Source organism: Macrobrachium rosenbergii, chromosome 44, assembly GCF_040412425.1.
Source record: "Macrobrachium rosenbergii isolate ZJJX-2024 chromosome 44, ASM4041242v1, whole genome shotgun sequence".
Classification (NCBI taxonomy): domain Eukaryota; kingdom Metazoa; phylum Arthropoda; class Malacostraca; order Decapoda; family Palaemonidae; genus Macrobrachium; species Macrobrachium rosenbergii.
In genome coordinates, this window is record NC_089784.1 from 12,645,589 (window position 1) to 12,663,003 (window position 17,415).

The following is a 17,415-nucleotide window of genomic DNA, read 5'->3' on the forward strand; positions in this document are numbered from 1 at the left end:
TCCGCTAAATAGTTAAAAATGGTAGTGGTAAACAGTTGTAGGATACAATTTATTCTCTCTCTCTCTCTCTCTCTCTCTCTCTCTCTCTCTCTCTCTCTCTCTCTCTCTCTCTCAGGTTAATCCGCTAAATAGTTAAAAATGGTAGTGGTAAACAGTTGTAGGATACAATTTATTCTCTCTCTCTCTCTCTCTCTCTCTCTCTCTCTCTCTCTCTCTCTCTCTCTCTCTCTCTATTCTGTTTATTTCCGATGGGTTATATCTGGTATTTGGAAATGTATGGGTTAATTTATTCTTTGGGTTATTTCAATATATATCGTAGATATCAGATCACAAGACATTGAAGGTAACTTTATGCATGTCGAAATTTCCTGTTAACTCGATGAAGCTCGACTTTTTTTCTCCTTAATATTATTTTTGTTTGGTCATCAGAAGATGATCAGATTATCTGATTAGATTGCAAATATGATGAGAGTGAAGGGTTTTTGTCTTGCTGTGATCCAATTTAATTATCGGTTATTGGAATATGGTAAATATACGTCAGATGATTACTGAGTTATTTTTATTCACAATATTATTATTATTATTATTATTATTATTATTTTCTGTATTTACCTTAACCTCCTCTTACTTCTTTCTAATGAACTCCATATTGTTTGGAAGCTTGAATTTTAACCAAGTTAATGGCCCCTATGGGCTTTTCCACATGAATTTGGTTCATCTTCTGAATAATAATAATAATAATAATAATAATAATAATAATACTATATTATTATTATTATTATTATTATTATTATTATTATTATTATTATTATTATTTTTATGACTCTCAGAAATAACTGTTCTTCAGAAAATCTCTTCGGTGCGTAGCTGAAGTAGGTCACATCTCGAGACTTAACAGTTCATTTCAACACTTCGAAAGTCATGACGAGACGTTGCTCTTGCGCAGTGTGAGTCATTACACGAGATTACTTCTTTTATTTTTCTCTCCGGCAAATAACAAGTCAGAATCTCCAAGGCGTACCTTCTTTGTAATTTCCAGCGCAGTTTATCTCGCTATCGCTGCTTCTCTGTCAAAGTCGGCGTAGCAAGATTTGCTACGGATTTGTGGGAGATAGTCGTACTTTTCATAGTCATTATGGTGTCTTATTCGTAGGGCGTTCGCGTGTCTGTTGTCGCTGTGCAGCTGATGAACGCCTTGTTTTTCCTAGCAGAGATGACTCATGGCGTGCGGCCTCAGAACTGGTAGATTCGCCGAGGCTTCCTGGCCGTTTATACTTATTTATTTTTTTGTCGTAGTTTTTTGCTGTTCAAAATATGGAAGGAGAGAGAAATTTCAGTGGGCTAAAATGTTCATTGTGATGATATACTTTTATATATTACTTTTTTGTATTAATATTTTACTGTTCAAAATATGGAAAGAGGGCGAAATTTAAAGTGGGATAGAATGTTCGTGATTATATATCTTGTTCATTTACTGTTAGCTCAAGGGGGATGTGACTGCAAGGGCGAAATTTCCGTACCGTTATTTAAGTTTTGCGTTCACCTTACCCATCCATTGGATGGAATTAGAATTATATCATTGTGAATACTTATATATTGGTTTTACTTCATAATGAAATAGGTAGGAGGGTGAGATTCCAGTGGTTCGCCGATAATATGATAACGAACTCTATGCGTGTTTGTATTTTATGTTAATTTTCTACCGTTATTATAGTTGCTCATTAACGCTGTATTGGAAACTGGAGGGTTTTAACGGTATTTTAGCCAAATTATTTAGAAAAGTAATGTTGGCACGTTTTCTGTTATTTATACGTTTTCATTAAGGGTAAAAAAAAGCGTGCAATTTCGTAGAGGCTGTGAATGAGCCTTCGGTGTCATATGATTGTATCACAAATTGCTTGACTTTTCAGAGAGCAGAATCTTATGAAGTATGTTGGATTACTAAAGTTATTTTATTTTTTTTCTTTCTTCCCAACAGGAGCTGACTGAGCTCCACCATGAGAACGTGGTAGCCCTGTTAGATTGCAAGGTAAGTTTTTGTTTGCTTTTGCAATTGTTCAATGTGAGAAAATCGTTTATATTGTTCCCAGATTTTTTTGTTGTTACAGATTTCTCATTCTGTTCTCTTTCTCTAATGTTTTGTGATCATTACGTGATCGCTTCGATTGTGAGGGATTTATTTATTGAATACTCGTGTGTTTATTGTCTGTGATGGGTTTATTTATTGAATACTCGTGTGTTTATATGCGAGAATGATTACGTGATGTTTTTTCCGTTGTAATAGCTTGGATTTTTTCTTAAGTTCACATTCGTTAGGTTTCTTAAGATTAATATTAATATTTCGTAAGTATTTTTCAATTGCTATATATTTCCTTTAGGTTTGAGGTGTTTATTCATATTTGTACTTGTGAATGATATGTATTTAGTAATGTGGGTGTCAGTGTCACGGGAAGAAGTAGACCTATACAGTATAGTGTTTTAATGTTATCTGGTGTTGTTGTTTATTCCTGTTAGAAGGTTCCAGTTGACTTATTGTGAATTTAATTTATTCGTGTGAGAGAGTTTCTCTCTCTCTCTCTCTCTCTCTCTCTCTCTCTCTCTCTCTCTCTCTCTCTCTCTCTCTCTCTCTCTCAGACCTGAGTTACACACGAAAATGAAGTGTCTTTTCGAGGCAGGGGAAGTAACTTTTGCCTTTTTTCCGCTTGTTATTGTCAGGAAGTTGCGTTCAGAACTGTTGGCTCTTTTTTTTTTCCCCACTTCAGCAAAATTTTCACATTTTTTCAAGCATGAACAAAACGCCACCTGAAGGAAAACTGGCCTTGTTTTTACATTTCACTTTTCACTGTATATATTATATTATATATATAATATATATAGTTATATATATATAACTTGTATATATATGTGTATAAAATTTTTGTTCATGTTACCACACACAAATTTGCGAATGTTTCCCTTGCCTGTTACTGCTACTGAAATAGTACCCGTGGAATTGGATATTGTATTTGACAATAACAATTTTTTTGGTCAGAACTGCAGGTGTTTTCGTTTAGCGAAATGCCATTTCGAAATCATTTTGGGCGAAGTGAGGAGGAGGAAGAAATCAATGATGAAGACCGCCCAAGTGATAAGGTTTCCCAGCCTTTGTTTTGTTGTCTGTCATTATCGGTGCGGTATTTTTAGGTATCTGGAACTTTTTTTTTTTCAACTTTGTTCCTTTCAGTTTTATTTTTATTACTGGTTTCTGTCAGTTTGGCTTCGTAATGGTGTACAGTTACTTGACACAGCAAGCTGATTAATTTCATAAAGGGATGCTTTTATATACGCAGGTTTTCTTTTTTTAAAATATTAGATGCGTATTTTTTCAAACCTGTGGTATGATGTAGATCCATATATCATCGTTGGGAGATTTTTTAAAATAAAAATGTCGTTACTTGCTCTTGGCAGTTCGCTGTGAAAAATATTAATACAGAATTAAATATCGACTTTTTCCAACGAGGTGTTTTGTCCTTAAGAAAGCGGTGTTTTATTATGTGCTTTGTGCTTTTTATAAATGTCAGTGTTCTTCTGTATTTGAAAAATTATAAATGCCTCTTTTTGAAGAACTGATGGGATTCCATCATTCGTTTTTGTTTATAAAATGTGATCTCGGGTACAAGAAGGAAGGTGACTTTCCTGTTGGCACCGTTCTTATTGAAGTGTTGAGATTTAGGTCAGCAGGTAGCGTCGCTGGTGTGAATAGTGGAAGATAATAGTTGGCTATAAAAAAAACAAAAAAATTGTTTGGGAAGATAAGACTTTGCCCCTTAGTCTCTCTCTCTCTCTCTCTCTCTCTCTCTCTCTCTCTCTCTCTCTCTCTCTCTCTCTCTCTCTCTCTCTCTCTAAAGCCTTCCCCCGGGATGTATACAAATCTGAAGAACGTTTCAAAATCACACATACGTATGTATGTATTATGTGTATGTATGTACGTATGTATATATTGTGTTTGTATGTACGTATGCATGCATGTATGTGTGTATGTAAGAAAGAGTGTCAGAGAGACAGGCTGCTGCATCGCCCTCTCTGGCTGTAGGGAGTGGCATTTTCTTTTCTCTTTTTTTTTACTGTCTCGTCTACACGATGTGATTCTGATACAGTAAGTTGACGAACACTACAGATATTTAACACACCCCTAATGTTTTTTTTTTTCATATGTTGGGTGGGGAGGGGTTTCCAGTTAGTAGACAACAGTATGATCAATGTCACACACTTAGGCTACTTTATTGAATCTTTTGTGCTGTAAACTTCCGCAGCACAGCAGGCTACACTGTCCCTATAGACAGTGTGATGATTTTCTCCCATCATTTTTTTTTTTGCCATTTATTTACCTCCTAAATTAAAATCCTGTCATACTCCTCCCCTCCTTTAATAAATAGCATTATCACCCTGTAATTCATGCATCTATCTATTTTCTCTTATTCAAAGGAAAAGTTATTCCTCTTACCTTGGAACCATTCAGTCATCCAATCATGCCTCACACACCTTGGTCATCCATTCAGTGGTACTGTGACTACTGTACCTCAGTCATCCAGTCATGCCTCACACACCTTGGTCATCCATTCAGTGGTACTGTGACTACTGTACCATAGCACACAGAGATTATATATACATATATATATATATATATATATATATATATATATATATATATATATATATATATATATATATATATATATATATATATATACATACACACACCAGTGAGGTTAGCTTGCCTGTTCTTAGCATGTATTTTGGGAAGAGATTGGAAACCATGTGCTTACACCAATCCTACCTGTAACCCACCAAAGTAGACAAACAACCGAACACCTAGTTCACTGCTTAGCGCAACAGAGGCTCCGTGGATTCTAACAAAACAGTTTTACATTGGTCCGCTTCGCCATAGAAATTGAACCTGGGGTCTCTGGTGAGCGGAAGGTCCTAACCACTGGGCTATAAGAATATGTAAATAGTGTTTCGAGAATGATTTGCCGATAATAATGATTTTTTTCATGTAATCAGATAATAAATAAGGAAAGGGACGAAACGATTAATTTTTTTGAATATTTTATATTTATCTCATCTTCGACCATTCTGGTTTTTAGAAACAAGATTTTGTGGGCAGAAATTAGTTGAAAAGCTTACAATGATTTTATTTCATTTCAGCCACTTCGTGATCATGTATTTGTTTTCATACAGTTTTTTTGCGATGAGGAAGGAGGGCGTTACGTTGCTCCACGTTCAACTCACACGAAATACTTTGGACGTTACTGCGCACGCGCTCGCGCTCTATGGCGCTACTTTTTTGTTTTCAGAGCCAGTTTTTGGTGCGTGTCGATGGCGTGCTGAAGGAAAAGACAGCGTTAGGCTTTGCCAGCGAGGAAGGAATTAGTCCTAAAGGTACTAATTCACTTTGCTCTCTTTTTTTTTTTTTTTTTTTCCCCTAGGTCCATTTTCCCCGCCTTCACACATTCTCTGCTCTGCTCCCTTTTTTCCCCTCACCTTTATGGTAAGGCAAAATTATGGGGGTCGTATTTTTCCTCCCCATTTTTTTGTGAGAGAGGAAGGAAATTCTGTGTTGGGTTTATCATGAATTTTGTCTCTTATTTTATATACGTTCATGTATATGTATATCTATATATATGTATATATATACATACATACATACATACATAATATATATATATATATATATATATATATTATATATATATATATATATATATATATATATATATATATATATATATATATATATATATATATATATATATATGAAATGCTGAATTTCCACCGCTTTGTATCAGTCATCTGAAGGTGGCTTAACAACAGAGCCGGCATCAGTTAGGATTTACAACCATTTTTCATGTCTTCTCAGTGGTGTTTGATGTAAAAAATCATGTATCATGTGTGACTCGAAATTTTGTTTTACTTGGGTCTGTATCCCATAATTCACATAAAATTTACATCCACTCTATGTATTGCTACGTTGTAACATGATCATAAAATAAAGAATTGAGAGCGCTGTCCTCTGTTGGTGTTTTACATTAAATAAGATGAACTATAAAACGGTTTCACCATAGGCAATAAAATTAACATTTTCTGTCGGCAGCTACAAGAAATCGCCTTTGCCTAGTCATTCTTCACGTATCTGACTGCTGGGTGGATCTATTCGTACAAATGCTACTTAGATTTAAGTCTGAATTTTTTTGGACCATTCGTGAGAAAAGATTTCAGAAATATGGAAAGAAAAAAAAATGAGAAATTCTAATTTTACAACAAATAAATTCTTGTATGAAAACACAGGCACCTGTTGTTGATGATGCGTTTTATATCGGGGATTAATAGACGATCATCTGGTCGTTTACATGAAATCGAGGACGTTGCCTTGACTGTCAACGTTCGTATGTTAAATCTTAACTAAAGTATTCTTCGTAAAGTTCCCTTCTATTGTCCGGGAGGTTTTTCATATGTAACATAGAGATAGAAGCTTAAGAAAAACTCGAGTACAGAATTTGCTTTGCTGAGTCAAGTCTGTGAATTCTTGATGTTTTGAAATAACAAAAATATGAAAGTGAAATTCCCTTATTTGTTATATTTAAATATACAGTTGTTGTCGTGAATATTCTGGCAATATAAAAATTTGTTGCTTGATTTATTTGAACAGCCTCTTAAGATTCCAAATAAAATACAAAAACAGCGATGATACGACTCCAAGGGCCGACCGTTGTATCTACATGCGTTGCTTATTTGAAAGTTCAGCGTGACGATGCGGGTTTCTCGGTGAATAATTCGTAGAAGTCCTCACATGTGTGATTTACTGCATTACACTCGTATTTAACCTATCATTACTGTGTATATATTAGAGGTCTGTATATGTTTGAATGGGTACGGTTTGCATCTCTCTCTCTCTCTCTCTCTCTCTCTCTCATGAATGTGTACCATTTGATATACTGTACTCTCAATCTCTCTCATGTGTTTGTTTGATTTCTGATTTGTACTGTGGCATGAATATGTACCAGTTGAACCGGGCGAAAGATGTGTTTGGCAGACGAAGGAGAAGAGGCGCGTGGGTGTTGGGACGGACGTGTTTAGACAGCAGTTGCAGGGACGATTCGAAATGACAGTTGACGGTTTCATTTGAAAGTTCCCGCCTTTTTCTCATTTTTTCCTGAGAAGTAGTCTATGGCTGCTGGGCATGTTGTAAAGAGAACGGGTCTTGTGAAGTGCACAAGTCGTCATGAAGATTCCAAAGATGTTGCGATTCAACAGAAGGATGATAGTAGGATGGGTTGGGGGGGAGGAGGAGGATTTGAGAAGGAGTTTTGAGGGGGATGGGTGGGAGGGAACGCATGACTCGTGGGTGCGCTCTGACAGCAGCTGTGCATGACGTCAAAGCCTAGGGTGGGTCGAGCTCTCTCTCTCTCTCTCTCTCTCTCTCTCTCTCTCTCTCTGTCAATAAAGAGACATTTTTATGAAATATTTACAGCCAACGCGTAAGAGATATTTTTATATTTCTCATTTAAAATATTCCTCTTTTTAAAAATATTGCAGAATCCAGTACAGTGATTGTAATTTGTGATGAGGTGGTAAGTAGTTTTTTGGTGAAGCTGATTATTCACTTTCATAGTTAGTTGTTTCAGATTTTTGTCGGGTATAAATAAACAGTAATGCCTTTACATTTAATCTTGTGATCTGATGTCAGGTTCGTGATCACGAATATGACACTTCATCAGGGCACTAATCCGCAACTTCCTTGTGCGTATGTACGTTGTGGTTTAAAAGATGTTGGGAAAATAGGGTAATGAAAACTGTTTGTTTTGTCTAATTCACTTTTTACATTGACAGTTGATAAAGGTATTGTGTGGTTTGAAATTTAAATGGAAATACATTAAAAGTGGTAAGTCAAATTGAATTTTAAATTACGTTTCCGGGATATAAGGTTGCGCTGCATTTAATTTGGTACTGAAGTGCACAAGGACACGCACGTTTTAATGTATCGTATGTTCAATTCGTATTTCTTTCCGCCACAGTCCTTTTTCTCCTTTTGGGTTTGAGGTTACTAACCCAACGCCGGTTTTTTTTTAACCACAGAAGCTGCTATTACCATTTACATTGGTTGTAATCAGGAACAATATTCTGAAAGCGAACTCGGTCCCAACAATCCTTGTCTCAGTGGAGTCTATCTAGCAGACCAGTGCGGGGTTTGAACTCGGGAACACGCAGTGGAATTTGCCGGCGATGCCACTGACCTACCACGATCCATTTACCTTAGCTCCGTCGTTGTCCCTTAAAATTTGACTTTTGTTTGAGTAAAGTAAAATACCTTCCTTAAAAGTTGACAAGTCCGTAATTAAGATTGACTGCTCCTTTATACGAGTACTTTTGAAAAAGCTGAGATTACTTAATTGGCGAGGGCAATAACCTGAGAGAGAGAGAGAGAGAGAGAGAGAGAGAGAGAGAGAGAGAGAGAGAGAGAGAGAGAGAGAGATATTATATATATGAATATATATGTATATATACAGATATATAATATATTTGTATATATAATGTACCTGGGGTCAGTGAAGTGGAAATAAATAGTGTTTAGGCACGTTTGATTAGGAGAGAGGAAAGTCCTGCCTTGGAGGCGATATAAACATGATAAAAATTATCACAGTTTATTTTGTGACTGACGCGGTCCGGGTCCAGGTTTTTTTTTTTTTTAAGCTTCGCATTAGTTCCCGAGTTCCAGACCGCAGTGATTCAAGAAACCGTGCTGGCATAAAATCAGTCAACAAACCAAGAAACGTGCAAATTGACTCCGTCAAACGCACGTGAGGCGATTGTAGGTTACGTGGTTCTGAAGCGTTTGACCCGCCCTAGAAATAAGGGTCTGAAAGTGGAAGTAAGCAGACGATGTGTGCTGTGAAGGAGCCCCCGCACCCACCCACACGAATGAAAGATCCCGGCGATGGCAAAGTGTTCTACTTTATAAATGTTCCTTTATATCATTGTGCCGCTGATGGCGTCAGTTACGAAATAAATACCTGATGGTTAGTCGTCTGCAGTGGGCCACGCCAGGGGCAGAAAGAGGGAGACGAGAAGACAGGAAAGTGTTCATTGACAGTTCTCCTTTAGACATTGCATCATTCTTCATATGATAAAATGCGAAGTGTATGTAAATAATATGTTGCTTTCTGTCGCAATAACGGTAATGAACTCTACATTTGTACTTAACGTCGTCCAGCACTGCGTTAATCTGTCTCACCATGGTCTCCTACGTTTATGCACAGAGTTTAGGTAACTCGGTCGGGGCTTTTGGGTGTTAAATAAGGTCTCAGCCATCTTATATTACCGTCATTTCTGTTACTATGGGAACACTAGTTTTATCAAAATAATTGGAAGGCTTCCACGAGGAATTCCTCGGCCAACTGCTGTGTATCTTTTACTGCTCTCTCTCTCTCTCTCTCTCTCTCTCTCTCTCTCTCTCTCTCTCTCTCTCTCTGATTTTTAGTTTAAATTGAAGCTTCATGTCATGGAAAAATTATGACATATGCTTGAGTAAAGCAAAATACCTTCCTTTTAAGTTGACATGTTCGTGATGACGACTGACTGCTCTCATTATTCGTTTGACTAAATTTGATGTTACGTAATTGGCGAGGGCAGTAACCTGAGAGAGAGAGAGAGAGAGAGAGAGAGAGAGAGAGAGAGAGAGAGAGAGAGAGAGAGAGAGAGAGAGAAATTAGAAAACTTGCTTCTTTACACCTCCCGACACACACACACACACACACATACTTAGAAAGTATTAACTAATATTCTTTCATCTTATAAACAGATAGATTTAGACGGCTAGCAAGGTTCAGTCTTTTATTAATGTAAAGAAACAGGTCAGTAATGGATGTCACATTTTATGTAGGCCTACCTAATTATTAATGTTGTTATTCCTAGAAAAACTTACAAGCAAAAGCCAGTCCCGCTGTTAGACACAACTTATTGAATCCCTGAAGTGCTACTTTTTAGAAATTAGTTCAGTCTACCTTTGTTTGTAGAATCAGTAAATAGAAAACCAGTATGAGCGACCTTCGATCTGATTCTAGTTCATGTTCAGCCGAGGGAAGCTTCTTGGCGCCCGATAGTCTGCCAGTGCCAGCCAGTTCGGTGCGAAGCCTTCTCCTCCTCCTGCCGTTTGTGGTGGCACAGGTGTTACTTTCATGTGACGTTTGATGAGAGAGAGTGTGTGTGTGTGGTGTTGCAATCTCTCTCTCTCTCTCTCTCTCTCTCTCTCTCTCTCTCTCTCTCTCTCTCTCAGTCATTACTGTAAAACAATAATTACGTGATTTTCTTAAAAAGAAAATGTGCAAATATCATAAACTAATAAAGACGCACAAGCAGCACATGAATTATAAACGAATCTGACTACGTCATACGTTCCATCAGTATGTTGGGAACACAAAAATGAGAGAGAGAGAGAGAGAGAGAGAGAGAGAGAGAGAGAGAGAGAGAGAGAGAGAGAGAGAGAGTTATGAGCACTGCTTTGCACGACTTTCACCATTATCCATTTTATGTCGTAACGACGTGGAACATGCTCACCTGACTTCATTAGAGTCAGTAGTAAGAAAAATAAGCGAACGCTCGACGAGAATAAGTTTTACTCGTTTAATGCTGTGCACCAGACACCGCTGTTGTTATCAGCCCACTTGAGACCTGTGGGCTCTGTAGATGACGATTTGGAGGTCGAAAGACTGTGCTATGCAATGTATGAAAGTTTAAAGAGGGGTAGGCTTTCTGGTCGATTGGGTGGGGAGGAAGGTTGGGGGGAGGATGGGAAAGCTCTTGCACTTATGAGGGCTGAGAATTGATAGTTGATACTAAAGCGAATTCGTGATTGCTTAGTTGGTTGATACTGTAAGAAGGGGTCACTGCAACTTCTTCAAGTGATGGTTTAAAGCTTTTATGGTAATTCATGTATTCAGTGATTTGCGAAGATTGCTGGTGGTGTAATTATCTTGATAAGTTCAAATTTAACGGATAACTTCTGTTGCAAGGAAATAATAAGGTTTGTGGCATTAACGGAGAAACAGGATTATCTTAGAGCGCCTTTTTTTTTTTTTTTAATCGTTCTTTCTCAATAAAATACGTACTTATAGTCCGTACTCTTCAGTTGACGGCTCGTTGCGTGTCAGATTTTGAACAGACCATTAATTTTGTAAAGTTCGTCGGGCCCTGATTTACAGCTGAATCAGGGTTTATATCAGTTTATACGTCGCGGCCATATTCAGTTTAGTCAAATTTTGTTAGATTTCAACACCTAATTGGCAGTGGTGGACTGATTTTCTTCTTCGAAGTCTTGAACCTTCATTAACTTAGAAATTATTAATCCATATGTGGCTGCAGCTCTCTCTCTCTCTCTCTCTCTCTCTCTCTCTCTCTCATAACCAGCTGTTTAACCTTAAAAGTTTTTCCTTAGAAAAAGGTCAGACTTCCGTTGTCATCTTGTGTACCCTCTGATTTATATATATGTGTATATAATATATATACATATTTATATATCTTTATATACATATAAATATGTCTTTATATATATATATATATATATATATATACACATACATACATACTTATAAAAGTATGGTATGTATGTACATTTGATATTTTCGAGCATTCTTAATCAGAAGTATGGGCATATGCACTGCGGTCGACATTCTCAGTATAAATAGGTGTGCCTACTTTTATGTAGCTCAATACTGATATTTTTCTCTTGATTCCGTAATCCATATTTCATCACTGCTTTTGCATGAGAGAGAGAGAGAGAGCCGCTCATGGAGGCACTCCCTTATTAGAGGGCCTCATTACATACGGAGTCAATATTTGCTTTGGTGTATTGTATCCAAAAGCAAATATCCTTTGTGGCTGAACTGATTCTCTTTCTGCCCTGGAATTCAGCCATTGTTTTGCAGATGGATATTTCTTGTATTTTATATTATCTCTCTCTCTCTCTCTCTCTCTCTCTCTCTCTGCGTGTATGTATGTATGTGTGTATATAAATACATAGACAGTATATATATATGTATAGATATATACAGAGAGAGAGAGAGAGAGAGAGAGAGAGAGAGAGAGAGTGTGAGTTCGCACGGATGTGTTAGGGTTTATACGTGTGCGTGTTGGGGGGGGGGGTGTGGAGAAAGAGCATTGCGCCAGAATGTTTATCATACGGTTATGGTTGAGTTGTATCATCTTTGTTCTTCGCGAAAAAAAAAAAAGATCAAAGGTAGTTGAACCTAGCCTGCGTACGCTTGAATGCTTGCATGATGTAAAAGGATGATCAGGAGATTCGTGCGTTCAAGCTGCAAGGAGAAGGTTCAAGGCCACTTGAATCTTTTCGTACCCTACTGCCATCTCTCCTTTCTCATGCGCTCGGTAACTCAATCACATGAATGTGCTCTCTCTCTCTCTCTCTCTCTCTCTCTCTCTCTCTCTCCTTTGAGGTTCCAAGCCCGGATAAAAGAGAAGAGACGAGTAAACATTCCTGCTCGAGCGACGAGTGTTGGCAAAGAAACCTTGAGAAAATGAGATTGAATGACATTAGGGGTTAAACAGCTTAACATTTCAATTGCTGATGGTCTTGTTTGACTACCCACAGTAAATTGAGTGAGGTTTTACTTTTAACTGGTACGTCAGGTTTATCTCTGCATAAAACTGTGGCCCTTGGTTTCTTGAAAAAATGGAAAGAATCATGAATGCGGATATGTCCCCGAGGTCTTTTTTTTTTTTTTTTTTTTTTTTTTTTTTTAGCATTTCAGTACATGCATTTTTTTTATTTCATCACATTTCCCTTTGCTGTGTGAACTGTTTTCATTATGTATATATAAGTATATACATACATACATATATATATATATATATATATATATATATATATATATATATATATATATATATATATAAATATAATTAAATATATATATATATATATATATATATATAATTAAAAGGTCCTCGTTGGGTGGTCGATACCGTCCTCGGCTAGCACTCTGCTGGGCCCGCGTTCGAATCTCCGGCCGTCCAATGAAGAATTAGAGGAATTTATTTCTGGTGATAGAAATTCATTTCTATATATAATGTGGTTCGGATTCCACAATAAGCTGTAGGTCCCGTTGCTAGGTAACCAGTTGGTTCTTAGCCACGTAAAATAAGTCTAATCCTTCGGGCCAGCCCTAGGAGAGCTGTTAATCAGCTCAGTGGTCTGGTTAAACTAAGGTATACTTACTTTACACAGTAAGGGAAGTACGACGAAATAAAGAACATTTATAAAATGAATTGTAAGTAGTATTAATATTAGGATTATATGAAGGTTATTTTTGAATCCAGTGAAACTTCATTTAGCTGAATGCGGTTCTGCTCAGAACCTTATCAGTTTTTTTTCTTTTTAACGAAGTGTTCTGAGGTCCTTCACCTTTCAAATTAGGTTCCCATTATGTTTCGTTCAGTTCTTTTCATTGCTTTTGGGAATTATTTCATTCTTTTTATCGTCATGAGAGGGAGAGAGATCGCACAATAATAACACCCATTCCAGCCGATCTTCACAAACTATTTTCGGTACGATTTTTTCTTTCACTCTGCTCCTTTTTTATTAGGATCTGTTCGTTGTTGCACTTTTCGTTTTTTTATCGTAATCTCCGTCTTTTCCTAAAATACAGGAATTGATCGAGAAGAGAAATTTCATGAGTCGTTACGAGTTCCTGTCGAGGTGGTAATGGCATGGTTCATGGGACGTAAAAACGAAGGACCCCGTTATTACACAAGGTGTCATGAAGCTAGGGCTCTGTTATTTAAATGTGTTTGGAGAGAGAGAGAGTGAGAGTGAGAGATATAGAGAATAATTATAGCAGAGCAATGTCTGTCAAATTGAGTTTGCTGCTTTTGAGTTCAATTATTTTTTCTTCTGACTGATAACAATTGTGTTCTGACAACTTTCTAAAGCAGAAGTACGAAGTCCTCGTCAGTTTCTTCATTAGACTAATTGCACCTGATTTGAGTCTGGCTGTTTAAATCTTGTTTTGTAATTTGCTCATTTTTGTTATTTGATTTTTTCTCTTTTTTTTTCTCTTGGAGCGACTAGTACGTTTTAATATTTACTTTCAAGGTTTTTTTTTTGCCAGGGTTTATGTATTTTATTTGAGCCTTTTTAATTTGTGTACATTTTTTTAACAATTGGGCATATTATATCCATTTATCATATTTTATGTACTTTCCTTACTTTCTTTGCGGAATATGTTGATATACTCGTCGACATCAGTTGAATATTTTCCTTAGAATGCACTTTGTAACAGCAGTTAAAAAAAATTATTATGGTTCAGGAACCAATTCTTGTTTGGGATAAATGATTGTGAGGCCCTTCGTTTTTCATTGAACGTTAAACGATTAATACGATACAACGTATTTCCGGGAAACGGAGTTCGCATCCACCTGTGAAATGTGAAAGTAAATTGCCCTCACCTACGTGAAGCATATCGCGTTTTTATCGACGTGTGGCCGTCGTTCAAATGTTGTGGTATATACATGTGAGTTCGTGTGTGTTTGAGAGAGAGAGAGAGAGAGAGAGAGAGAGAGAGAGAGAGAGAGAGAGAGAGAGAGAGAGAGAGAGAGAGAGATCCTTTATATAGTCTCGCCCATGATTAACTCATAGAGGATTTTTCGATTTCATGGTTAGCTGTGAACACTCTCACTTATTCTCTCTCTCTCTCTGTGTGTGTGTGTGTGTGTGTGTGTGTGTGTGTGTGTGTGTGTGTGTGTGTGACAACAACAGTTGACTAACACTAGTACTAACACTATGATCTACAAAGGCATACATGAGTTCAGGAGACATGCCCATTCGTTCCTACTCGGTCCCGTTTGAGATTCGAGCACGGGCTGTCCAGTTGTGAGCTAGAAGTCCTACCAGCTGGCTACAAGAGAGAGAGAGAGAGAGAGAGAGAGAGAGAGAGAGAGAGAGAGAGAGAGAGAGAGTCAGCGACATCCTGCATGGTAACAGATGCAACCCAGGTGCTACGAGTGTGCTTTGCAGATTTGCTTATTGGCTACTTCTGCATTTCTTTTGTTTACAGTTTATACAGAAAACGTTCTATTAAACTTTATGGGGCATATATGCCCAGTTTTTTTTTTTTAAGGCGTTTGATGTATGCATCTACAGAGTAGTATTATCATTCAGTTAAGTTCTGCAGTGAGCTTGTTCTGTTTGCATATGTCGTAACGGCATGTCATGGGTTCCGGGGCTTGGTCTTCAAGACCTAAATTTCATAATCAATCAGTCAATCAGTCAACACCTTCTACAAGAGGTTAATGGAAGACGCGGTCTGAGGGTTCGCAAGTGTTGGAGGAGAATGATGGGAATCATATTTGGTGACGAAGACAGTGTTGTAAAGTTAACGAATATTTGAAAAAACTATAAAATCTACTGTCATGTTCCCCCTAACCCCCGCATCCTGCGGTCAGTGGTCCATGCAGCGGTCAATATCTATACACAGATAGTCTTCGGAAGCGGTCTCGTTGTCTGTCCTCGAATAATGAAATCCTTTTCTTACCTCCGTTTTCGTTGATTCTTATGGTACTTCTATCAAGGTTGCCTATCACGTATGAAGTTGTGAATCCATTCTTTTTATCATTTTGGCCATTAGGACCCATGGAAACCTCCTTCCTGTCGACTCATTGCTGATGTTTTAGAGCTTTTTTTTAAATTTTTTTCTTCAGGCCAGAGAGGATATAGGAAATGTTTTTACAGAATGACTAATTACACTGTCAGTCACTCTTACCAACACACATTGATACTATATACACATACACACACACACACACACATATATATATATATATATATATATATATATATATATATATATATATATATATATATATATATATATATATATGTGTGTGTGTGTGTGTGTGTGTGTTCTTTATAAATTTTAGACCCGTAAAGCCGTTGGAAGTAGGATGCAGCATGACAGCATTTCCTATATGACGGTGCTCTATGTGACTAAAATAAGTGGCGTTCCTGTTATTCGAACCTCGCCTTTTGATGTGCGCTGTATAAGCCTCCATCATTCACAGCTGTTGGAGACGATTCATGACTGTCACTTACTTTTATTTATTTGTTTTATAATACATTTAATTACTTAGGAAAGTTTGCAAGTGTAAGACTCGTAAAAAGTTTACCTGAAAGGAGCGTGACGTCAAGCCCATTGAATCACATCCAATTCATTGGGTTTTACCTAGTGTCTCTGTAACGGGGTTTTTGAGGAGAGGTGAGTGTGCTGGCCCTCTGGCGTTTTGGGATGGGCTAAACGGGATGGATGGGGTACTTTTGCCATGGGCGGGGGGGTGTCCAGAGGCTGTTGGCCACATGCTCTCTCAGCTGATCTTTGTTTATGCAGTCAGCTGGTCCATGCTGCTTTACTTACTCTTCTTCGTCTTCGATTTCTCTTGTGGACCCCTCAAGAGTGTTTTGGCGTCACTGACAATCTGCAAAGTGAACTAGTCCTCTTAGTTTAATGGGGCACTTTAGTAAAACAGGAGTCTCCTACTTCAGACGAGAATATTAGCATTTGGGGGGTACTAGTGACCTTATGTAAGTTAGGTAACTGACCTCATTAACGAGTCCAAAATAGTAACCAGAGGGTTGATAGATTTCAGCAGCATTTGGTTAAAGTAAAAGGTCAAATGATAAAAGGTATTTTTCACGATTTAGTCTTATATAATTTCAACGGAGCAGTCAAAACAACGAAATATCTGTAGTATAATGAACGAGATTTCTTTTGCTTTGACATTTAAAATATAAAAAGGAGAATCTGTATGAAGGAAAATGCAATTGGAATGGAAACCTCGCTGCTGTGTTTCTTAAAAGCATGACTTGATGTAAAAAAAAAAAAAAAACTAATGAGTGATTTCACCCACCCGGATGAATGATTATCTCCCCGCTGCCCTCCCAGTTTTAACTATGATCTCATGGTATATAGCCTGGCGGAGAACTGATCGCTCTGTTATTTTATTTTCTTTTCCTCTCCCTCACACTATTCCTTACCTGAAGCCTCTACTTTCGACTGACCCCAAACACCTAATTGAATTATTAAGTTGATAGAAGCGCTATGGATTTAATAATCAACGGTCGATGTAGAGAAGGTAGGTAGGGGGATAATTATTTGGAGTAATGTTCAGTATTGATCGACAATTACAGACAGGTCATTATATCCAGTAACCCTGTAACCGTCATCTGCAAAATCGTAATCGCTGAACTTGACCTATCAGTGGTGTGAGTAAACGACACTCTGAAATCTGTAAATGGACACTGTTCAGTTGCGTAAATAAATTGCTTAACTGTTTTCCTTGCTTCCTTTCACTCTCCAAATTTGGATCAGC

The 17,415-nt window shown here is 37.4% G+C and overlaps 1 protein-coding gene across 3 annotated transcripts in view; it reads left to right on the forward strand.

The window, feature by feature from the left end:
- Atg1 (serine/threonine-protein kinase unc-51-like protein Atg1) overlaps positions 1-17,415 on the forward strand; it is a 325,243-nt gene that overhangs the window by 217,450 nt on the left and 90,378 nt on the right. For all 3 annotated transcript variants that reach the window (XM_067087764.1, XM_067087763.1, XM_067087765.1), the window contains exon 3: positions 1,979-2,029. In XM_067087764.1, coding sequence (XP_066943865.1) covers positions 1,979-2,029 — 51 coding nt within the window. The remainder of the gene's footprint in view (positions 1-1,978; positions 2,030-17,415) is intronic.